Source organism: Podarcis pityusensis, assembly GCF_964106645.2.
Source record: "Podarcis pityusensis genome assembly, chromosome: 4".
NCBI lineage: Eukaryota > Metazoa > Chordata > Lepidosauria > Squamata > Lacertidae > Podarcis > Podarcis pityusensis.
Window position 1 is genome coordinate 58927083 of NC_138027.1, and position 25042 is coordinate 58952124.

The 25042-nt window shown below is 41.3% G+C and overlaps 1 protein-coding gene across 1 annotated transcript in view; it reads right to left on the bottom strand.

Moving 5' to 3' along the window:
• Window positions 1-24023, bottom strand: part of USP9X (ubiquitin specific peptidase 9 X-linked) — a 68390-nt gene extending 44367 nt beyond the window's left edge. Inside the window, exons 1-2 of the mRNA XM_081003719.1 lie at window positions 23102-24023; window positions 2964-3217 (exon numbers count right to left, since the gene is read on the bottom strand). Coding sequence (XP_080859845.1) covers window positions 2964-3059 — 96 coding nt within the window. The 5' untranslated portion in view covers window positions 3060-3217; window positions 23102-24023. The remainder of the gene's footprint in view (window positions 1-2963; window positions 3218-23101) is intronic.
• Between the last annotated feature and the right edge of the window lie 1019 nt (window positions 24024-25042).

A 25042-nucleotide genomic window follows, 5' to 3' on the forward strand; every position in this document is an offset into this window, starting at 1 on the left:
CAAATACTGAAATTCTTGCAATAATTTTTAAAATTACGGAGTCATCATACAGTTTAATCAAGTTTTAATGTCTCCTTCTGATAACATTCAAAGGGTAGGCCTTTTTCCCCCTAACGTTTCAAGGGTAAATGTATCTCTTTCTTCATCATCTTTATGCTGCACAGGACAGTTATTTCGCGCTTTCATTTTAATCATATTTGTACTATGTGTTTTTAGTTTTCAACATACAATTCTGCAAATTTCCTTTCCCCTATGTACTAAATTTAATAGCTTTTCTAAATCACAACCCCCTCCAAAATCAAAACAGAAGCTTTGATATGGTCCTCCTGCTTCTAGGTCATAATTCTAACGCAGTAGCTGCCATGTGTGGTGGGGTAGAGCTGCAGAAACAACCTTCTGACACCAGCATCACTGCTGCTTGACAGGGCAGGACAGCAGCAAGTTCGGGCCTGTGCAGGGAGCACTGGTGAGATCACACTGGTCTATCATGCACTACTGCAAATGTAATGAGTTCAACGCCTCTGTGCAATGTAATGCACAAATAACACAAGCAACACCCACAGCAGCCTGTAACCTATAAAACTCAAGTCTCAATCAGGTGCCCTCTGAGTCCTCCTGTAGGGCAAGCACTTTACATTCCAAGCATGATGAAGAAAAAAGCCACTTTCCACCAAGTTCTATTATCAGGGATAGCAAACACAGTGCCCTCCAGAGGTTCTGGACTACAGCTCTTATCAGACCAGCTAGCATGGTCAATGGAAGCACAAAACATCTGGAGAGAAGAATGCTGACTACCCATGCTCTATTTGCTACTGAGAACAGCACCAGTGAAAATCTATTCCAGTTGCCTGCATGTTTCCTTGGCAATGTTTACACTATTTTAATGTAAGCCAAGTATGTTCTAAAGTTCTCTACTGAGCTGTAGGCTGCTCTTACAAAAGGAGAAAAAGCACATCAGCCAGCAACACTTTGACAATCTTCTCCCCATTGGAGACAACACATTCACAACATTGTGCAAACACCAACCGTGGAATTCAACATTAAGCTTTTCCAATTGTTCCATCTGTCTAAGCATTTCAGCTCACTAGGCAGAATGATACCTCTCCCCTTTCCTTGTGCTGCTCTGGCACTTCTCCTGACCCTCCTAGAGTTAATTTTGGGGGTGCAGGGAGGCACATGGGTAAGGGGAGAGGGGACAGACCCATTGTGCAAACTGAAGTTCCTGCACTGACAGGGCTCATTAGAACTGCGCCTCTAGCTTTCAGTGCTGCACTACATTTGGTAGCAACGTCTCCTTGATGAACATCCACAAATCTATCTTGCTTGGATGAGAAACATCTTACATCTTGTACTGACTGCCAATATGCTGAGAGCAATGAAAAAACAGCAAAAGCAAGTTTGGAGCAACACTATTGGGATAAAATGATCAAAAGAAAGTTGGGGGGGGGAGATTACTTCAACTGGAGGATGTGAGTTGGTGCAAGATCTCCAACACACTGATGTGATTATGTTCATGCAGCAAGAATACAAGAGTTCTGAACTACTCACACTCCTGTTATCACTGTGCATAAAGGAAGCATGTGTGAGCATGTAACATTATCATCAGAACAGGCCTCAAATAAAACCAGTTTTGTTCACCATGTGTGCAAAAAATAAAATCTCAAGTGCAACAAGCAAAACCATTTTTTTGCAGCAATTTCTGAGAAATCCCAATCTAATCACTGGATCTTTTCAGAATGGTTTTAAACAACTATATTTTCCTGAGCCGGATGAACAGAGTATACACCCAAACAACAATTTGTTTAATAAAAGCAGCAATTTAAGAAATAGCCTCTAGTATATGCAATTAATACATACAAGCTGTCACTTATCTGCTTACTTGTAACAACTTAAGAACACATGTAAACACTTGTGTGCAAACAGGCATGGAAGAGTTTGTGTATTCTCTCTCATTTACTATGCTTATTTGCTACAAATAGTTGTGTGGGTGGCAGGCAGCTTTTGTGAATTTACAAAGCTACTGTAAACATCAGCAGTCCACCTGCTATAAGTGAAGTTAACTGTACAAAACCTAGTGCTTCCAAAAGCAGCCATGGAAACCTCGTCTATGTAAATAAAGCTTAATAACTATTACAATTCACTTCAACAATGATTCCCTTGCAATTGTAATTTTATTCTACTATAGAATGTTACATTTCACTCTTTTGGCAAGAAAAACAAGAGTTTTTTTATGCAGTGGAATAGCAGTTCGGAGACCTCAGAAGTCTAGCATTACTGTGAGGATGATCCTTGCCTTCTCCACAGCCCTAAGATTGGAAAGAAAGCTTGGGGGTTGTTTTATGCTTCAAAGTGCAGTGGCAACCTGGCACACCCCAGTGCAGCCAGGTGCTGACACCTCTTCTTAGTGCATCTCAGAAGGCAACTGTTCAAAAAACCAGTCCCAGCCATTTCTTCCCCTCTAAACTGGATCCAGACCTGGGAACAGTAATCATACCTGAGCTTCTGAGGGACTCAGAGACCTAGAACAAGAGTAGGGAATCCCCACTCCCCTTTCCAAGCTGAAGAAGATGAAATGGGCTTGTTTTTGCAGAAAAGATCACATTAACTCCCTATGTACCTCCAAGCTCAGAGCTATGGGGTGACTGTACCCAACCTCATGCTGTATTACAGAGGGTACTACACAAGATCAGGACCAAAAAATCTTTAATTAACAAGGCCAGCCAAAATATGAGGAATCTTGATTTAGAGTATCTAAATTTTTAAGACAAACATTCAAAGAGACTCTCACCATGCAAGGGGTTTGTAAACAGGAAGTGCCCAGACCAACTTTACTGGAATTTATTTAATGCGTAAAGTAGAACTGAAGTGTATTGTTGCAAGATTAAGGTTAATTAGTGTTATCAATTGCAACTTTTGCTCAAAAATATCTAAATTTTGATTACTAATATGAATATCCACCATACCTGATTCTGCTGGAGAGGAGGCTGGGACTGTCCATCAGGAGCCTGGCCCTGGCTGTCGTTCCCTCCTACTGGAGAGCCACGGGTCGTGGCTGTCATACTCGAAACAGGGCAGATTTTTGCAATTTTGTCTGCTTATGTAGTTGTTGAGAGAGAAAAACTTATAGTCCGCTTAATGAAGTTGAAGTACCAGCATATGTCTGTTTTAAAAAGCTCCAACTCAAGAACAAGCCATCTTGCAGAGACCATTGCATAACCTGAAAGAGATACATTCAAACATTTAATTTTGTTTTAAACTTTTTTGAACATGCAAATACGAACAGCCCCATTTAAAGAACTTCCTGCCCCACACATAAATCTAACTCAGAATTACAAATGGACTAAGCCAGTGGTTCCAAATTGGGAGTCTGTGGACCCCAGGGAGTCCATGCAACCCACTCAGGGGAGCTATGGCACCATTCACGTAACAAAAAATACCAGAGATAATATCAACATTTTAAAATGTAGGGGGTCCATGGCTTGGCTTTTGAAAAACAGGGGGTCCTCAGTACTTAGCTAATTAGAAACCACTGGCCTAAGCCATTTAGTAAGCCTTTGAGAGCCAAACTATGAGGGTAATAGAGTTTAAGCAATAAAGTAGTTACTGTGACCCAGTTATTTTCTTATACTGCCAGACTTATCTGACCAGTCGCTTATCTCTTCCCTCAGAATAGCAAGTCTTCTTCAGGCATGAAGAAAATACAATTCCAACAATAGCAGTTAATGCAGCAAAAAGGGCATTCTGCTACCAGAGTACATTTGAAAAAACTATGCCATGGTCAGTGCTGGACCAGTTGTGGTTATGAGTTCATCCTTAATTCACCCTCACCCTTTTTGAAATAAATCTATCTCAAATGATACAGAAAATCACCTACATAAAAACTTATTCCCAGCATTTTGGCAGTACGGTAATAGCTTACATTCAATCATGCTTAGAATTCCCTTAAATTTACCACAGGTATTCTGACTACAAGTTAGATTGTTAAAAGGGAGCAAAGAGTTGATCTCAGTATCTCTTCAGTGACGGCAACTCCTATCTCTCAGAACCTGAGCATTTTCTAGACTAGGAGTTGCTAACCTGTTGCCCTCCAAATGCTGGACAACTACTAACATTTCTGATTACTGGCCATGCTTGCTGGAGTGGATGAGTTGGGCGTCTACAAGAACATCTGAAGGGCCACAAGTTCCTCATTCTTGCTACAGATGTGCTTCAAAACTGCCCTGTTCCGGCATTCTCATTTTTAAAGTGGCATATGGCAATTAGATATACAATGGTACCTTGGGTTACAAACACCTCGGGTTACAGACTTCGCTAACCCGGAAGTAGTACCTTGGGTTAAGGACTTTACCTCAGGATGAGAACAGAAATCGCACGGCGGCGGCAGCGGGAGGCCCCATTAGCTAAAGTGGTACCTCAGGTTAAGAACGGTTTCAGGTTAAGAACGGACCTCCAGAACGAATTAAGTTTGTAACCAGAGGTACCACTGTAGCATGTAACACATTGGTAAGTGATAACCATAAAAACCAATCAAATTAGAATACTAAATAGAATATACACATTTCAGACAAGAAGGAATAGCATTAATGCTGCATCAAGATGAATTTGGTAAATTAATCTAAAAACTGGCTTTTAACTACAATTTAAATCAAATAAATATTGAATTTTCTTTTTTGAAAAGTATTTATTTATCCACTGGTTGAAGCATCATGTTCACTTGCTTACTGGCAACTCCATTATTTCTGGTAGTCTTTTAATGCCTGGAATTGGTATGCACAACCTGTGAAGCCACATCTAAATAGAGAATAGTTTTATTTAAAGGGTGAAAGGAATTACTTTTAAACAGCACAGTCTAGTAGTTTAAGTATGCTATGGGTTACAACTAAACACACATCTACTCAACGGGCATAAAATATTAATTCAGCTGTCTCACAAGAATGTTCCAGTAAAAAAATAATCATGAATTAAGAGTCACCGTTCTAACCACTAAAGCTATATGTAACAAATATTCCAGGCAATCAGGCCCAGCTCAACACTTTGTATCCTTGAGCGGCTGCTAGGCCTCCACTGAGCAGCTACATTTTGCCATTTCCCACAATGTTCTGAGATATCATGCACCTCCAGAGCATGTTGGAAAATTTTAAAATGGCAGTGCTTAGCTACCCAGTTCTGCAGTCAGGTACACTCACAGCAGGGAAGACCAACATAGGAAAAGGCCCACTAAAATTTGGAGTCAGCCAAGCCTACAAACAGTTTGCAAATCAGTTAATGCCACATACTACAGTCATACCTCGGGTTGAAGTAGCTTCAGGATGAATATTTTCGGGTTGCACTTCACGGCAACCCGGAAGTAATGGAGTGCGTTACTTCCGGGTTTCGCCACTCGCACAGACGCTCAAAATGACATCACACGTATGCACGGAAGTGGCGAATCGCGACCCGCGCAGACGCGGGTTGCGTTCGCTCCAGGATGCGAATGGGGCTCCGGAACGGATCCCATTCGCATCCAGAGGTACCACTGTACATATGCATTAATCCAAGTAGTCTATAGTTCTGAACTCAATCATCCACAATTACTATAGAACGAATTTCAAGAAGTTCAAGAATTGGAGAATCTACCACTTCACCTTCTTTCAATCACCATAACAATACAAAAATAGAATGAGTAGAAAGTTTCATGGTGTAACTAATCTGTGTTAAAACAGTTTGCAGCTTGCCTTCCTGCCTACTGTGAGCTGCAACTGCTTCCAGGAGAGCAGTGCAGTGACAAAGTGCATCACTGGCTGTTTTTTCCTCCTCCAGTCACCTCCGTTTTATTTAAAAATGCATTCTCATTTTTCAAAAACATCCACAAGCCAATCCAAGCCACAGTGACGTGAGACCTTTCTTTTTTCTTTTTGCTATTTTTTCCAGTAAGATATAATGAGCTAAAACACTGTATTACAGTGTGGTACACCGGTTTGACAGCCACAGACAGGAAATCCCTACAGAGGGTGATGAATACAGCACATGATATCATGGGCTGTCCCTGGAGTTCACTAGATGACATCGTGGAAGACCGCAGCCTCAGGAGAGCAAGGAAAATTCTTAGGGACGACTCACACCCTGGCCAGCACCTTTTTAATCTCCTGCCTTCGGGCAGGAGATACTGAAGTATAGTCAGCAGCACCAACAGGTTAAAGAACAGTTTTTATCAGTGGGTTGTTGGGCTGCTGAATGGAAAAAAATAGTGGTGCAACTGACTTCCGACAAGCACACAGAGCGCGAACAAGACTGAGTGTATGTGGGGGGAAGAGGGGGGCTCGTTTAATTTCACTGTACACAGATGGTGTAGTGACAATAAAGGTTTATTTATTTAAAAGAATAAAACAGATTTCTACCTCCACATGGAAACACCATCCAATTGTAAAGGATCCTAGTGCCTGCTACAACAAACATACACTAGGTTAACACTTAGAACACTGTTAATGTTAAAAGGTGTAAACTGGAGGAATGCTTTTCCCTCCACTTCCTGTCAGACAACTGATTTAGCATCTGTGCCCCTCACTTGTGAATTCAAATGAAGGGTGGGAGATCTCTTGGAAAAATGAGATCTTTGGTCTAAAGCAATTTTAAGAGACAGCAGGGTCTGTGCAGACCTTTGTGACAGGCCTGGCCAAACTAAAATGGTTTGGGGGACTTCTCAGAAAAGTTTATAATCTTGTAAATCTGCTAGTCTGTAAAAAGAGATAATTCCAATGGGTTTCCTCTTTATCACTATGACAACCACTTCCCTTCTTCTATAAAGGAAAGGAAATGAACACTGTGGTGGGAAGAACAGGGAACAACAACTTCCCCTACTGCTGCCACTAACCTGCGTTACATGATTTTGAGCACATGCACATTATTACGAGTCACTTAAAAACACAGAATAATCATTGTGTTCTGATCTCATAAACAAACTCTGTTTGCAAGTTCCAACTAAATCATCTTGCATTTAGGATTTAAAAAGAATACTTTTAGAGTGATTCCTGTGTCAGTCTTGGGAAATGGGTTAAACAAAGAAGTGATTTAGTTATGCAATTTCTTTTATTTACACAGGCCTTGTTTCGACTACTTCATTCCACTAGTAGAACCCAGTGCAAGGACTCTTGCTAAAGCAATGTGGCTTCCCCCTTTCCCCGGCTCCCAAATCTGCTCTGAAATAACCCTCTTGGGAGACCTGTGCAGGAAGGAGGAGGGTAATCATTCTATTAGGCAAGCAGAAATGCTTGCACTGACTGAATGGATCTCGTTACAGGTAGGCAGCCATGTTGGTTTGCCATAGTCGAAACAAAACAATATATATATATATATATATATATATATATATATATATATATATTTAAATCCTTCCAGTAGCACCTTAGAGACCAACTAAGTTAGTTATTGGTATGAGCTTTCATGTGCATGCACACTTCTTCAGATACACTGAAACAGAAGTCACCAGACCTTTATATATAGTGAGAGGGTGTAGCCATTTGTTGAATCTTCCCCAGTGAGCTTTCAAGGCAATTACTTAGACAATACATGGCTAGTAGTAATAGTGTAGAACAATAGTGGCCAAACTTGGCCCTCCAGTTGTTTTTTGGACTACAACTCCCATCATCCCTAGCTAACAGGACCAGTGGTCAGGGATGATGGGAATAGTAGTCCCAAAACAGCTTGAGGGCCAGGTTTGGCCACCACTGGCATAGAGCAAGCTAATGTCAGCCACACAGCTGATTCCAAAACAATACTTTGTGGATAGTTATTGTACATTTTAGTTACCAGAAATCTCTAAGGCAAATCTACTGCTAACATTTAATAGATAGCCCACATCTGCTAGCTACTGAAATTATACAAACTGTTACACATTCTTTTTATAATTTTTATGTGAAAGATGCCCTCATTTGGACCATGTCTGCATTTGGACATCATGCTAGAATATAATGTACAACAGGGATGGGAAACTGGGATGGGTGTTGAATGTGGCCAACTAGGAGTCCATATTTAGTCCACATGCCTCTCCTCAAGACATACCCCTCACCAGCCCTGCTTCACATTATCTTCAAGTGTTTGTGCCTGTCTGGCATCTGCCCTTGAGCTTGGAGGATGCCTCTTGCTTTCCTAGATGGAGGATGGAGACATGTGTCTATGGAAGCTTATGACTTTTACATGGATGGAAAATAGGGTACCATACAAAAATAAACATCACTGCCTAATTTCTTCTCTCTGGCCTGGTCCACTTTTTCCTCTTTTTCCTGGTCACAGCCACTTTATCCTAGAAAGTTATGCAAGAGGAAATGTGGCCCATGGGACTAAAAAAAGATTCTGCACCCCTTGAGTTTAATTATATGAACTAGCTTAGCCCCCACCTAAGCTCAGGTCCTTCCCTCTGCTTGTTCCACAGTCTGGAATTGGTGTTTGGATACTTTTGCTTCTGGTTAACGGTTTGCTATGTCATCTGGAACTATTGTTATCGTTAACTATGGTTAGTGTAAACAAGCCAGCTTCAGAAACCATTGCCGGTAGTTGGTTTGAAATTAACTGTAGTTAATGCTAATTACAGTTTGACAGGCAAGAACATACAACAAACTGCTGTTAACCAAAAGCAGAAGTTAACACTTCCAAAATATTCCTCCTAGACACACATGAGGATGGGTGGGGGAGCGTATGAGACTCATTCACATCTCACTAAAGCACCTGTGTCTTAGATATTATTCAGCTCCAGATCCCAATAGCCCATGCCAGCAGGGTCAATGGTAAGGGATGATGAGAATTCAAGCCTAGCAATATCTAAAAAGCTACAGGTTTCTTATCAATTTTTAATTTATATATCTTTTTAATATTTCTCAATGCAATAATAAACCAAAAATATTCTAGATAAAATACATTTGCAAGGAGGTAAAAATCTGACTTGCGTTATCATTTCACAACAAATGTTAGTAACCAAAAGCAAGATCCTTCATAATTTATGTGTTATTTTGACATCTGTTTTCTTACTAGTCAGCTAGTCAGAGAAGCAAGCTTCTGATGGTTAAGAGAACATCTAGCTGATAAAAACCTTTTGGAATAAAGTTCATGAAGAGATAATAAAGATTTTTTAAAAATCATTTAACAAGAAACCAGAAGCGTATCTTCTGGGATTAATAACAAATGACATCCCCATAAATAAGAAAAGGATATTCTTATACGCATCCACTGCCGCAAGAGTTCTTATAGCAAAGAACTGGAAGGGAGACAAAATACCCACAATAATAGACTGGCAAATCAAACTTATTGAATTTGTTGAATTGGCCAAAATGACGGCAGCTATCAAAGGTCAAACAAATCAAAATTTAATAAAAGAATGGAGTTGAGTGAATGAATATACGAAAAAACACTGCTCCGGTACAGAAATATTGATATGTAAAGAACAAAGTTTGTAAGGGGGAAAGGTTACAAATGCAAGTAAAATCAGAATATTTGTCAAATACAATATAACAAACACAACTGTAAAGATAAGTTATAGAATTAAGATTAAGCAACGATGGAAGGAAGTCAGATTTTAACTCACATTTCGAGTTATGTCGAACCAATGGTGGTGGTGGGGTGAGGTGGGGGGATGCTTTGTGTTACTAACATGTACATATGTGTAACCCTTTCTTTCTGTTATTTTGTAGAGATAAAAACTTCAATTTGAAAAATTAATTAAAAGAGAGAAAGAGAGAGAGAACATCTAGCTAGTACCCTCCAGTGGTACATACTGATGAAGTATAAACAATTCAAAAGCTAAAGTGGACTGAAAAGAAATCCAGCATTACAGTTGTCATTACTATTGATAGCTAACTGCTACAGTCAAATAAATATGTTTCATAAATCTTATTCTAGTTATTAGTAAACATAGAAGCCTTAGAGTTTACTGTTGCTAATTTGAGCTTCTTTATAATTGTTTGTAGGATTACCAAACTCTGCTATAGTTCCTTTATATAATTATAGATAAAATTTTCGCTGTACAATTTTCTTCTTCATCTTCTAGAAAAATTCACATTTCAAGCAATTTTAACTTAGCACACATTGTTTAATTCCCTATTTGCTTATTTTTAAAAGTTAGGGGCATCAATCCAGAGGTGCACAAGCTCTGGATCCAAGCCCACTGCATTTCTCTCATATACAAATTATTGCTACAACCATGGTCTTGGTATACATAGATAGAATTTCCATGTTTTGCTCCAAAATAAATTCTGCATAGATAGTGTTTTCCCTAACTGATTGCTCTAAAACTCAAGACAAGCCAAACAGCTGAAATCCAACCACATACATTTGATTGACTTTTCAGAATTCATAGTCTTCATAAACTTTTTAAGAGGCCTAGTGCATGCAACACCACCTTCCACCCAAACTAATGAAGTATTTTGAATACCTGATTATTGCCTCATCAAGCTCAGATACAATCCACTTTCCATTAAAATTAATCGCAAAAAAATCCATTGACAGACATAGCAAGTCTGCAACCACTGATATGAAAAACTATCTGACTAAATCTGTTTTAAATAAACATACCATTATATAAATATTTCATTAAGTTTGCATAGGGTATTCTGAATATCAGTAGTCAGTAAAAAGAAGAAGAAGAGGAAGAAGCACATATGTATGGAAGATTATTTAGGTGTTTTGGGAGAGACTGTCACAGAAATATCCTAAGTCCTTACTGGACAAAAAATATAGCGACACAGTTTAGGCACAATGTTACTGATGCTTTAGCAATGCCACTAGGTTTTTCTAGGCAAATAAACCAGAACATACCCCAAGCACTCCTGAAATCCTAAAACATCTCACAAACTTCAAATTAATAAATAGAGTACTGCCAGTTCAATAATTAAATTCTGGAAACTGACCTTTCATATCAAAAAGGAGTTTCAAATAAATCCATGTCGTCTTTATACTACTGCTGTCGGTATCAAAAAGAAAGGTTGTATGTAACATTAAAGTAAGTTGTGTTTCAGGGCTTTCCAACTCCCCATACCCTGCAGAAAGCCTCTCCCGAAGCAAGCTGCTGTTTTCCCATTTCTTTTGCAATGCATACACAAGGTCAGAGGTTCCCCCAATACTCTGTAGAGGCTTTTTGAGGAGTGTGGGGTGTTGGAGTCGAAATGAGGAGTCGAAAAGCCCCATTGCACAATAAGACTTCCATTCCCATAATGTTGGATACAACCCACTGTATTTATTCCTTGACGAATACATATCAGCAGGGTTGCAGCACTGTAATTTATAGGTACTAATCACTAACTCTCTGCATAAAGCAGCAAATAGATTTATGTAAAGTTGTCCAAACTTTCTCATGTATAGAGACAAGAAACAGATGTTCTTTCAGAACGTCAGCTCTCCAAAAACATATACTCTCAATACGAACATGTCTGGGCTATCAAACAGCATATATTCATTTTCTATCAAAACTTTCTATCAAAACAAAAATTTATGAAAGTACAAATTATACAGTTTCTGAAAAATCAAACTGTTGTCTGTATCGTTAAAGTTGACACAATGCCAATGAATACAGAAGGCATTCACAAGGAAAATCTCCAGATGTGCAATGTTAAAACCTAATTTAACTCTTTTAAATATTTAAATTTAATCTAACTCTTTTGCACTCTTTACATTAACATTTGGTAATCAACCAATTGTTTGAGCAAACAATCATTCAAGGAAAGTGCCCTGAGAGCTACTTTATTGAAAATTTCAAGAAAGATAGCAGAATGTAATGGAATATGTGATTTTAATTTTCCAAAGCTTGAGGCTGAATTTCAGGCATTTCTAATGGTAACATATTGCAGTGTTTTAGTGTTTGCACCCTAAAAGTAAATACAATTAAATATTAATCTTAAATCCTAAAAACTGGTAACACAGTTTCCATGTTATGGAAATTTCTACAGCAAGAAGACAAATTGGGGTCACTAAGAATAGATCATTCATTGTGTTCTGACATGTTGCATGGCTTTTGCATCACTATTAGCAAGTTAGTTTAAAACCACTATTTCTACTTACTGTGAGTTAATATTTTGCCAGATGTAGAAAGTTTACTGTTTCATAGAAGAAATGACACATTACATATAATGGAAATAATCCGTCAATTCTTGTCTAGCTACTTACTGAACACTGAGAGGTATCAATTCACCATATCCCTGTGCAGGTCACAACTCAGGGTGCTTTGCACTGTGTTTTCTGGACCATTCTGAAGGCTTCTGAATATTAGGACACAACTCTTGCTGCCCCACACTAATGCAGGCCAGTGTTAGCAACTGAGATATGAAAGCTAAGAGCTAAATGGTACCTTAAACTTAGGTTATGGGCGCAACAACAGAATGTTTAGGTGCACTTTTAATGAACTGCAGATAAAATCTTATATTCATTTTTCACATGATTTAGTCCTCATCTGAAGACTGCAAAAAACAAAGCCATGCTTCCCCTGCCCACCCCTCTGCAGTTTTAACATGAAATCATAGCGCAAATGAAATTCCTTGTCACAAAACACATCTAGAGCAATGGGAGTTTCAAACACAGCTGCAGGCTGTAACTCCCTCAGTGCGTTTTGGTTATGTATCAGAGTAGCTTAGTAAAACAAAAGGGTCCAGGTACATTAGCTACCTCTGCCCTACCATAAAGCAGAAAGGACGGAAATACAAAAATCTGAAAGGCAAATAACTCTATAAAAAATTGGCTTCCTTTAATATCACAGATTTGTTCATTAATTCATTAAACCTTTAACACTGCAAAAATTACACTGTTAGGAAGTACAAGTTACATTAACACTACACATTAACAAAAGCTGTAGATTATTTGAAGTTTTCCATTGCCATGCAAACAAAAGATTTTATTTGAATGCAAACATAAATAAAACACATGCTGAATGCAGTGTTCGAAACTCCCATTGTTCTAGGCGCATTTTGCGACAGGGAATTTCATTAGTGAGAACAGTTTCTGAGCTCTGGGCGCAGTACTACGCCTAAGATTCCAGATTAAAACTGCAGAGTGGAAGGAAAAGAGGACCTTTTTCTGCCTCCCCACCTTCAGCTACTCTCTGAAGACTAGAGAAGAGACCCTCTTAAGAATATTAGGGGGCTGGGCAAGACGAGACCATGTGAAAAATGAACATAATATTTTAGCTGCAGTTCATTCATTTTCAGCTTTGTATTCTTGTTATAAAGAATCACACCTAGACATTCCATTGTTGCGCCCATAACCTATACTTAAGGTGCCATTTAGCCCCTAGCTTTCATATCTCTGTTTCTAACACTGGCTGAATGTGTGAATTCTCATAAAGTTATTAATCTGTTCATGTGTAATGTTTATTACTACCATAGATCATTAGCAAGTTAACTCCCTTTCCACCTTAGAAGATGTCAGGGGCAAGCTTCTACTTAACAAATTCTGCAGATTATTCATGGTGACCCGGACACTTTTGGAACTCCCCAACCATTTGTTTTTTTAAAAAGCACAGATAATTTATTATAGTTAAGATTTTTATTGGCCTAACAATTAAAGACTCTGGGGTTGTGTCACCAGAAATGTTAAGGATGGCTGAAAGTATCACTTTTATTATATTTGTGACCGTATTATCAATGGTTCTATTGTAAGCTACCAAGAATTTGCCTGAAACTGGACAAACACTTATTTTCCAAAGTTAGGACCACATGTGATACCTCTCAAACTCGTTATTTTCTCTAGTCTCCACCACTCTTCCAGTTAGCAAATGTGAGAAACTTCCCTACTGCCTTTGAACCAACAGCACCCATCTCAGCATAGAAGAAGTCACTCAGAGCATTTTTCTACAAATACCCAAGCCACCTGGTTCTCTGGCAAAGATGCCTATCAGCACACAAATTACTGCCCCAATTTCTTCCTGAATATTGAGAACAAACATAAGGGCTTTTGAATGTTATCCTGCTGAATTTCATAAAGTATATTCTCCAACACTGTACCACAAACATCATAGTGATGGCAAGCTTCAACGCAAATAAGCCTAGATATTATTGTGAACTTTTAGAACCATTTTGGTTGAAACGTATACAAATATTGTAAAAGAAGTTTTTAAAATAAAACTTACAACATAAGCCCTCCCTCTCTCAAGGAGAAAAGGAAGCAGATGTTCTTTCTCTAAACTTTGGAGCAGCAGAAGTAGTGTGGATACTCTGCTATCCCCAAACTTGAGATTAGCCTTCCCACAATAAGCATTTATGAACATTGCAGTATGGACTTAGGGGCATTGCTGTTGAACTACCATGTAATCTCTCCCAGTATTCGATCAGTATCAACTCTCCTGGGATTTATGCCCATTAGTTAGAGTCCTGCCTTCTGGGGCACCAGAAAACAAGTACTGTACGTATTTACCCTTTTCTATCAGACAGCCTTCAGAAAGTTAAAGCATATTATCATTTCCTCTTCTCAATATTCTCTCCTCCAGGCTGAAAATATCCACTTCCTTAAACCTTTCTTATAAGGACTGTTTTCCATACCCCTATCTTTCATTGCTCTCTTTTGAACCCATTTAAATTTGCCTAGATCATTCTTAAATTAAGGCACCCAGGGTTGGTCACAATGTACCAGATGAAGGCTGACTAGTGCAGAATAAAATGGAAACTAGTATTTCTGTTGACATGGAAACTTTCTGTTGACTACTATTCTATAAATGCCCCAAACTACATCAACGTTTCTTGCAGCTGCATCATGATACTGACTAAATTTCAGTCAGAAACCAACTACATTTTCACATGCCCAATTGCTAACCCATAAAACACTTTATTGCTATACCTGTGCATCACGGGGGGGAAGGGGGAGAGAGAGTTGGCCTACATCCATAACTTTGCATTTGTTTCTGTTGAATTTCATTTTTCTTAGGTTTGGCCCAGTTTTTCATGCTATAAAGGTCATTTTGATCCTCCACCGCCCCCGCCCCCCGTCTTCTGAGATGTTTAATATTGCTCCAGAGCCCTCAAACACCCCAACTCAAAACAAGTTGCTCACAGTTCCCCTTTTGGAAGAAGACTGGAGGAGGGTGGGGAGTTCAGCAGATTCACATTTTCCTTGTCATCCATTCATCATCCTTACCGAGCTGTTGTTCTATAATTTCTCTCCTCTTCCTTTGAATATACCTTTAAAAGTTGTTTTTGTTCTTTTAGCATTCCCCCAAAGCACCAGCTTATTTCAAGCTTTAGTTTTCTTGACACCACCACTACAACTTGGGGCCACTTAGTTGTACTCACCCTTGCTTACCCTTCCTTCCACTTCTTTGTATATGTCCCTTTTATCTTCAGCTCCTTCCTAACCCCTTCTTCCAGCTACACTAGTTTCTTAACACCTCTCTCATTTCTCTTCTCCCCCCCCCCCCGGAATTGCTTGCAATTGTGCCGTTAGTGACCCCATCTTCAGGAATTCTCACCCACATTAGTCTGCTTTCCCCATTGGCATATCCAGCCATGGAATCCTACCTAGTGTTAGAAACTAAGATATATAAGCTAGGCACCAAATGGCACCTTAAACCTAGGCTATGGTTGCCACAACAGAATGTCTATTTGTCGGGGGTTTGACTAGATGACCCTTGGGGTCCCTTCCAATGCTAACATTCTATGATCTCAACTATACTACTTGACTGTAGCTTGCTCTTACTTGTCCTAGTATGCAATAAGGAGAAACACACCGTGGAAAAAGAATTAACTATATAGACTAAGGCAGAGGTTTTTAAACTGTGGTCACCAACCTGGCACCCAGAAATCTCCAAGTAGTCACAAATGGACCAGCACTAGTAGTGAAATGCACCTGGGGAATTTCGAACACTGATCCTACCTAGCATTTTCTTGAACTTATTGAAATTCGTTTTCCTATAATCCAAAGATACCCGAGGATGCTCACTTTTGGCTTTAAATAATTTCATGAAATTCTACATTACAATGTCACTTTTCATTAACCAACTCTTCCCTATTGGTTAAGATCAAGTCAAGTATAACTGACTCCCTCATTACTAGACATTGCCTCAGTTTCTTCTGTACTGGCACTGATTAGCACATGTCCAAAAGATGCATGACATCCTACCCCACAAGTCACTAAAAGGGTGGGGTAGGACGCGCTTATACACACTCTGCTGAGGCACATAGGGGCTGGGAACGGAACCCCCACAAGAAATGGTTGTTGACTGTACCTTTAATGCTTCACTTCATGCTTACCTTCGGGTTACTGAATTGTGGCACAAGCTCAACTTACAGTATTTACCTCAAACAGGTAAATATTAGGGATCGATAATTAACCAACATAATCGCAAACTTCCAAAATGGAAGAGCCATATGTCTATTTCATTGCATGCAACTGCCCTCCTGGCAGAACTTATTCCTCTGTCCACAACATCTATTAAACACACTACTACTGTTTCAGATGACCTGTTGGTCCTTCTCTTTCTAGAGTCTGATTAGCCCTCAAGCCAGACAACTGCTACCCTTCTCCCTACCCCATTCTGGTTTACAACCAATGATTCTTAGCCATGGACACTAAGCCTGCTTCTTGTAATGTTTCTGGTACACTTTCTTGAACTGCTTTGAACATATATCTGGCACTGTTCATTTCCATCATGAGTCATACAAGAAACCATATACTGAATGCCATGTACACTTCTAGTAGCTTCATACCCAATAGCTAGAAACCATAGGTAACAAAGATAACCAACCTAGTCCCTATTATAATGAAGCCAAAGTACACATACAGGAATCGCCCCATTTACACATGATCGACTCACACACTACCATGTATACACAAAGCACCAGGAAATAAATAAACCTGGAAATGGCTGGAGAAGAGACCCTCCCCAGATCCCAAAGAGGATGTAAAGTGAGGAAGCCCCAAAAAGACTATAGGCACAGTGGGGCTTTGCTTAGGATGCTCAGCCTCTCAGTCTAACAGCTGGTGTGTGCAGTAGCAGCAGCCACTTTTCTGCAAGTCCTCCAGCCGGCCCCCAAGCTTCAATTCTAGTTGTGGATATTTTTAGATACAGTATTTTTTATATGGATTGAAGAGAGCGCAGCAGAGAGGGCATTTAAAGGGTGTTCCCCATTTTCTGTTATGAGCATGGGGGCCTGGAACATAAACCCCGTGTAAGTGGGGGTGATACCTGTAACTGAATAATTCACATGTTTTTACCCTTGCTTATCCATCTCTGTTCCCTCTTTCCTCCATGTCACTGCAAGCCCCTTGGTAAAAGGATAATTGATTGATTACAGTGGGGCAACAAGTTCCATACTGAAAAATATAAAATGTTAGATTGCGGTTCTAAGTTCAACCAATAGTTAACTTGTTTCCGAAACAACACAACCCAAGCAACAAGTAGTATGTGAGCTACTAGTTCTGAGCCAGCAGTGACTTTCCAAGCACAAAATGGAAAGCTGCGCTTGCCAATCAAAGCAGTCTACAACTCTTTTATACTTTACTTTTGGCCTCAGCAGCGCTATTTTCCAAGCAAATCATTTGCAGAGCTGCAGCTATTGGCCCAAACCAGTGTTGAATGACTTCTGACCCATCAGATATTCCTTTACAAAAGGAAAAGTAATTCCAGAGGCCTGTATGGTAACAGTTCACAAACTCTGGATTAGGATCCAGCCATTATTTGCACTAACCACCAAACTTTTCCCTGTCCCAAGTCCTCTACACTTTGGCAGAGCACTAAGGGAAGGGAGAAGAGTCAGAGCAGTATACTGTTTGATCATCCCACAACCAGTCTGACTTTAGATACAGGCAGACTCCCATTTACATGGCAGTAACATTCCGAGGCACTGCGAATATCAGTGAAATTGTGTATAATTGAAACCTATTTTAAAAGCCTGCAAACACTCATTCGGGTCTTTTAGTGACATCTTTTTGAAGCTTCCAGGTCACTTCCAGGTTCGGCAGATGAGCATATAGCCGTACACACTGTCACACACATATTGAATGGGGGGCTGCCAATATACCATCTAGAGTACAGTGGATAGGACATATTTACAAGGGCTTCTGAGAATCTAGCTAGCAAAATATTTAAAGTACTTGTTGCAGCGACCAAGTTAAACCCACAAGTGGATAGGATTAGTTTGTTAATATTTCATGAAGTTTTATCAAATATCTAGAACTCAGGACCAGGCAAGAACTGGAACCACAGAAACATGCATTTGTAGGCTTAGAAAGTACATTTAAGTTATAGTAGCATCATTTTTTATGTTGAGGCAAGAATATCCACACACAAGACATTCTCAATACATTAATTCATCCAAAGAATGGAGCACTTAGTACTTTACTTCATCAATTTACTATCACTCAAGAAGGCAAGTGATGCTACAAGGAATTGTAAAAAGGCCTGTACTGTTACCCATTCAGCCAGAGTGGCAAATGTAACAAGACCTTTTCATCAAGCCCCCACAAAGGGGAAATAAATCTTAGCATTGTTTGCACCAGGTAACTTGCCTGCTATGACTGCAGGACACGATAGGCTAGAAATCCAAACAAAAGCATGCAATGTGGCAAAAGAAGAAATTAGGGAGAAATTTCATCACAACCAAGATTTTAAGGGAAATAGCTGGTATTTAAAATGCACAGTTCTTGCACAAGTTCTTTCCAAGAAATGAATGTATTTTGGATTTTAGATGAACTGCTACAGAATGTATGCACATACAAAAATGTTTTAAGTTAAGGAAAATAAATTCATACACATCATTTCTGAATTGGCAGAAGTCTTGTTACCAGTGCAGAAAAGTGCCCATTGCACAGGTGCAGTAACTTCTTGTGTAATGAAACCACAGTAATTCAGTTCCAGCTCCAATAGAACATAGGCACACAAAATAACAATATGATACCATTTACTGACACTCCTATAACTACAAATCACAATGTAAAAGTAGATAAAGAACTACAAGCAGACTGCATACTGGACAAAAGACAAAATTGAGTAAACATCAGACTGCAGAAGGGCACAGGACAGCAATCAGTTTGCATCAACACGAATACTTGGGAATCAACAACCCTTTGCAGAAAAGCTATAGAACTGGGTTGGTTAAAAAAAAAAAAATACAGAAAAAGCAGCATAAGCCACAGGACATAAACAACTTGGCGTGGGGACCCAAGTGTTGGACTATGGTAGCAGTATTATTGTAGTTAAAAGTTTTAACTTCTACACTTCACAATTTTCAGCATTTTTACAAAATGGTAAGTGACCCTATTTCTAAGGAGACACTTTTTTATCCCAATCTCATGACAAAGCAACCCAACCTACTTGGCGGGGGAACCATGTTATTTTCTGTTCTCTTGCCCCAAGACCTATCTAATGCACATACTGACATCCTGCTTAAACTGCGGTATTAAATTCATATACTTGAAAGTAAAGGTAAGGTAAAGGTACCCCTGCCAGTACGGGCCAGTCGTGACCAACTCTGGGGTTGTGCACCCATCTCGCTTAAGAGGCCAGGGACCAGCGCTGTCCAGAGACACTTCTGGGTCACGTGGCCAGCGTGACGAAGCTGCTCTGGCGAGCCTGCACCAGCGCAGCACACGGAAACGCCGTTTACCTTCCCGCTATAAAGCAGTATCTATTTATCTACTTGCACTTAAGAGTGCTTTCGAACTGCTAGGTGGGCAGGAGCTGGGACCGAACGACGGGAGCTCACCCCACTGCGGGGATTCAAACCGCCGACCATATGATCGGCAAGTCCTAGGCGCTGAGGTTTTACCCACAGCGCCACCTGCGTCCTTGAAAGTAAGCTTCATTACATTTAAGAGCTTGCTTCCAAGTATATTTTGGATCCACATGTTAATTAGGCAAGCAGAGTCCCACTGACCTCAACTGGACTTGGAACTGTAAGCATGCAAGCTGAGAATACATTGAAAATAATAAAAGAAAAAATATTTGAATAGCTAAAACTTGCATGCAAGTTCTCTCTCAGGTATGCTTTTCTTAATAAAAAGAAGAAAATTTAAAAATACACTGAAATTTCATAGACACATACTTCCTGCTGAAACATGACAATTTACCAGCTTGACAAACAAGAGTTCTAAAGACATAAAAATACAAATGAGAACAAAACTGCAAGTATTCCCTGTAAAAGTTGTATATACTAGGTTTACAACAAAAATATCAAGGTTTTCAACTATCTTTGAAAGTCAATATAAGAGAACAAATATTCAAGACATGATACTTGAAACACAGCCATTTCAATAATAGCTTTTAAAATGTCACTTTAGAAAACTGTTTCACTAAAGTGTTACCAGATGTCTTAAATGACTTTTGTCCTACCTAGTCAATAAACGACCTGTTACTCTTCAGAAACTGTTATGAAACCTGCTACCATCCCACAAAAGAGTGCATATTCTTGACTATTGTCACAGATAGCTATTTCTTACTCCAGATACTAGCATTTATAATATTGATCTTGTAAAAATTCCAGCATTTTGAAACAACTATGAGTCATGATAATATAGGATTCTCTTATTTCCCCAAGGAAATGTATCCCATCTTTCCATTTCACAATGAAGTACTCAAAGCAGATAAAGGTGACACTGTAATGTGAATTATGTTCTAACAAGCAAAGAATTTAGTTGTTTTCCCATGACTGGTCCTCTAAGATGCTGGCCTTCTGTAATAGGAAAACATTATTAGAAGGGTAAATTCAGAGAGACATTGAACAGGCTGCAAGTGAAGCAAAGACAAAGAGTAACACAGAAGATATTTGTATGTTTCTGCCTTAAAACCTATTTATGAATAGCATGGGGGGGGGGGAACCAAGTAAGTTTAAAAGATGAAGGAACTTATTGCAATCTTTTAAGTATGCTTTTATAGTACAGCCAAAACATTATTTGGAAGAAACATCAATTGATTTTAAATTGATATACATCCAAAGAAGTATTTGTAGCACTTTAAGTTGGAAGAAAGTCTCAATTCAAAATCAATGGCATTTGCTTCCAAGTAAAAATGTTTAGGGTAAGTGTGAGTAATTTTTTCAATCAACACATGAAAAAATTATCTTGCAACTTATTCCACATTATAGTAATATAATTTTGTTCAAAACAATTCATAAATTTCAGTTATATGTCACCTTTAGCTCCAGATGTGATGGAAAATATTTTTTCATATTCTAATACCTAGTTGAACCTAATTTTCAAAATAATGTTCTTAACCACTTTAAGAGATTTCAAAGAGCAGAATGAGAAAGCATTTCACAAATAACTTCAGAAATTATTAAAGCTGATTGCTGCTATTAGTAATTGATATTCAGTGATTCCTTTTTTTAAAGGACTGTGAAATGTTTATGGATTTTGTGTTTATTATCTATCTCCTTTCTTGCAAACCACCCTGTGCCTTTTGTGCAAATCAACCAAATAAAATCTGCATTTTCTAAGTTTTATCCACAATTTCCTCAAGTGATGTACATATTATTAAAACTCTAAGTCCAGAACTCACTTAAAACCCATTCTTCCAAACATTTCTTCTTAGCCATAAATGATAAAAGCTAAATACAACATAATTAGAAGACATCTGCAAGCATAAGTTGCAGCACAATTCATACAAAAACCTGATGAACTTAAATGATATTGGGGCCATGTCTTCACACAGTAGATAGTGACAACTGTATTGAACCACACCCCCACTTTTAAGTCTGTGTTGAAGTCCATTCAAATATTATTTGTATCAATATCGTATGTTAAATACACGGGGCAAAATTAGGATGCTGAAAGAACAGCACACTACTGTATGTCTTTTAAGACTGCAATCGTAAGCAGTTACATGGGAGTAGGTGCCACTGAACTCAGTAAGGCTTGCTTCTAAGGAAGCATGCATAGGACTGTTGTGCGAGTCAAGTTTGAGGTGTCTTGAAAATCCTTTGTTGTTGTTTAGTCATGTCCGACTCTTCATGACCCCTTGGATTCTTTACTGCATATGTCACCCAATCCTCTGCATGCTTATTCAGAAGTCCCACTGAATTCAATGGTGCTTAAGTCACAATTGTATATAGATTTGTAACTCTCCAGTCCCTTATCTATGTACATTAGGACACATTTTGTACATGGTCTGAAAATAACTACCCCAATAACATTAAAACTAAATTCATCAAGTAAATTTGCTGTGACTGCACACCTCTCCATTAAAATCAATGGGAGCCCAGACGCTAATTATATCAAGGTAAAATTGCAGCCTAAAAATGCTTAAGCATCTCACAAAGCAAGCCTGTGTTCAAAAAGGCACTACGTCGATTATTCATACAAGATATCTAGGAGATATGTTCCCGAGTTTGGAAAAAAAGGTCTTTTAAAAAAAGACAAACAAGATAATGTGAACTATAACGCATATTTTGCACAGTAACTAAAATGTAAGGGGTTATAAACCACCAGGACTACACAAAGAACCAGAATATAATCTTCTGGAACCTAACGGAGAAAGGGTGTTGAATTCTGAGGGCTTATCCGGCAACACGACGGCCTTACTGGAAACCAGGAGTGCAGCCATGACACAGCCCACCTGCGCCCATGACAATAATGTTTACAAGGAATGCGAATGCGCTGGGCCTGGCGGTTTGAGACCGGATTTAGAAAGAAAGAGCTTGAGCAGGGCCTTATTTCCTGGCGTAGCCCAGGCCTACACGATTCCAATCACTCCACCTCAGTAATGGCGTTTGGCGTGAAGTGAAACGAGACTCAAAAGGAACTAAACGCCGGGCGAAGCTGTGCCGGGAGCCCCTTCCCTCCGCCGTGCCTCCTTCGCCCCGTTCCCCCGGCTACTTGAGAAAGGGGGTCAGGCGAGAAGCCGGCCAGCTCTGCGGGGCCGTGTTTCCCCCTCCCAGGGACTGCGGATACCGGGCGTGCGCGCCCCATTCTCCCGCAAGGCCCAGGACAGGCCGGGCAGAGAGAATGAGTCGTCAGCCATTTTCCCTTCTCACTCCAAAACACACCGACACACGCACGGGCAGGCATTTCCCAACCCCCCAAGACACGCTGACACACACGGCGAGGCGCCCCCACCCCGCCGGTTCAGCCCCCTTGTTTTCCCCACAGCGTGGCCCCCCTTCCTCCCAGCCCCCCACCCCGCCGCCGGCCATGGCAGCCCCAGCGCCTTCCCCAGCTCGCTCACCCCCACACAGCCGCCCCTGTTTCCGCTGCTGCTCCTCGCGCTAGTGCCGAGGCCCGCTCCGCTCCCGGGCGCCGCCGCCGCCGCTGGCTCTGCTGGCGATGAGAGGAGGAGGAGGAGGAGGCTGCAGCGGGTGTGGCTGAAGAGTTTCTCATCCCAGGCGGCTGCAGCCGCAGCAACCAGCGGGGCTGTGTCTCATGCCGGGCAGGAGTCGAGTCGCTGCCGTTACTACTGCTCCCAGGGAGCCGCCCGACACGCCGCGAACTGGGCCGAGTCTCCTTTCCCTTCCCTTTTAGTTTTGCGTCACCAGCTGTTCGGTGGGGCCGCCGCTTCCCGGCGACGGCCGCAGTGCTGGGCGCCCAGAGGCAAGGCCCGAGCCCGCTGCGCTCTGCCTCGGCCAGGAAGCTCGGGCTGGGCTGGGCCTGCGGGGCTCCGTCGCTCCCAGTCCGAAGGAGCCGATATGCGCCTAGTGCCTCGGAGGAGGGCAGGGGAGCAGGAGGAGCGGGGAGGGGGCGACGAGACGGGGCTCCTCTCTTCGGCGAGGCAACGGAGGAGAGCCCGGCTGCGGAAGAGGAGGGGACGGAGAGCAGCGGCGACGCGAGGCACAGGCGCGGCGGAGACGGTGTGTCTGTGTCCCGGGCAATATGGCGGCTCTAGCAGGGTTCGGCCAGCAGCAGCAGCGGCGGCGGCGGCGCAGACTCCGACTCAACGCAGCGGCGCCGGCCCCGCCACCCAAACAGCGTCCGCGGCGGCGAGCGTGACCCCCCTCCCTTTCCTGCGTGTCAGGCAGTTCGTCACTCCCACTTGCCCCCCTTCCGTGTTCCCGAGGCTGAGCAGGCACCAGTTTAAGCCTTGCCTTGTATGGGCGGAGAGCAGCGGGGACGGGGGTCGCTGCTGCTGAGGGGGCGATGTGTGTGAGGGGGGGCTTTCTCCCTGGTGTGGGAGGAGGGGGCGGAGCGGCGCCCGCGTCGGTGAGGGACGGGCGATGACGGCGGCCGAGCGGGGCCTGCCTTAAGCTGGGCCAGGCCGCGCTCACTGAGGCGGGGGCAGCTAGCACGGCCGTTTCATTTCGGTTGGGCTCGGTTTTGGCTCCATTGTGACCCGCGGTGCGAAGAGCGCCGCCGCGGAGAGCCCGGATAATGACGTCACCTTTTCGTGCTTGGAGGGGGGGAAGAAACAGAATTGACCCTCCCCTTCCTCTCCCCTCCCCTTCCCCTCCGTCCCAGGGGCCAGCCAAAGGCTGACGCGTGGGTGGGGCGGCAAGAGAAAGAGGGAGGAAGAAAAGGAAAAGAAGCTCCGGCCGGGCTGCTGAAGAGAGGGGGAAACGGGATTCAGTTACAGCGGCTGCAAACCTGGGGAAACTGAGCAAGAGCCCTTCAAAGGCCTCGAGGCGTTATCGGCTGGAGCGTCCTCTCACTGCGCGGGCTGGATAGACAGGCGTTGCGCATCATCATCATCACCGCCCGAGGAAATTATTCTGCACATCTCCGTCGTCTGGACAAAACCACCGGAAACAGCTCTGAAGAGAGCAGAAGTAGTGCTGGGTGTAAAAGAGCCGAGAGGAATGGTGTTTCTGTGTTCTGCCAGATTGAGAGGACTCGTCCCTCTTTGTTACTATTATTTTAAAATAATAATAAGCAGTGGGACGTCTGCCTCATCTTGGCAAGATGCATAAATGTCTCCAGACTACATTTGTACTCAGCACCTTTAAATTTCACAGACTCCTTACGTTCTTAGACCTGGGAAAAATATTTTACATATAGTGGCTCACGTTTCATTGCTAACATTACTGTTTTGGCTTTACCTCACACCCATTGCACTTTCTGTCATCTTTTTATTCTGTAGCTTATGATGTTATTTTGTTATCTTCCTGGACATGAGTTGGAATTAAAAACATCTTGCTAGTTGGAATGCACGTGCAGGGATTCCATTCAGTCATTTTAT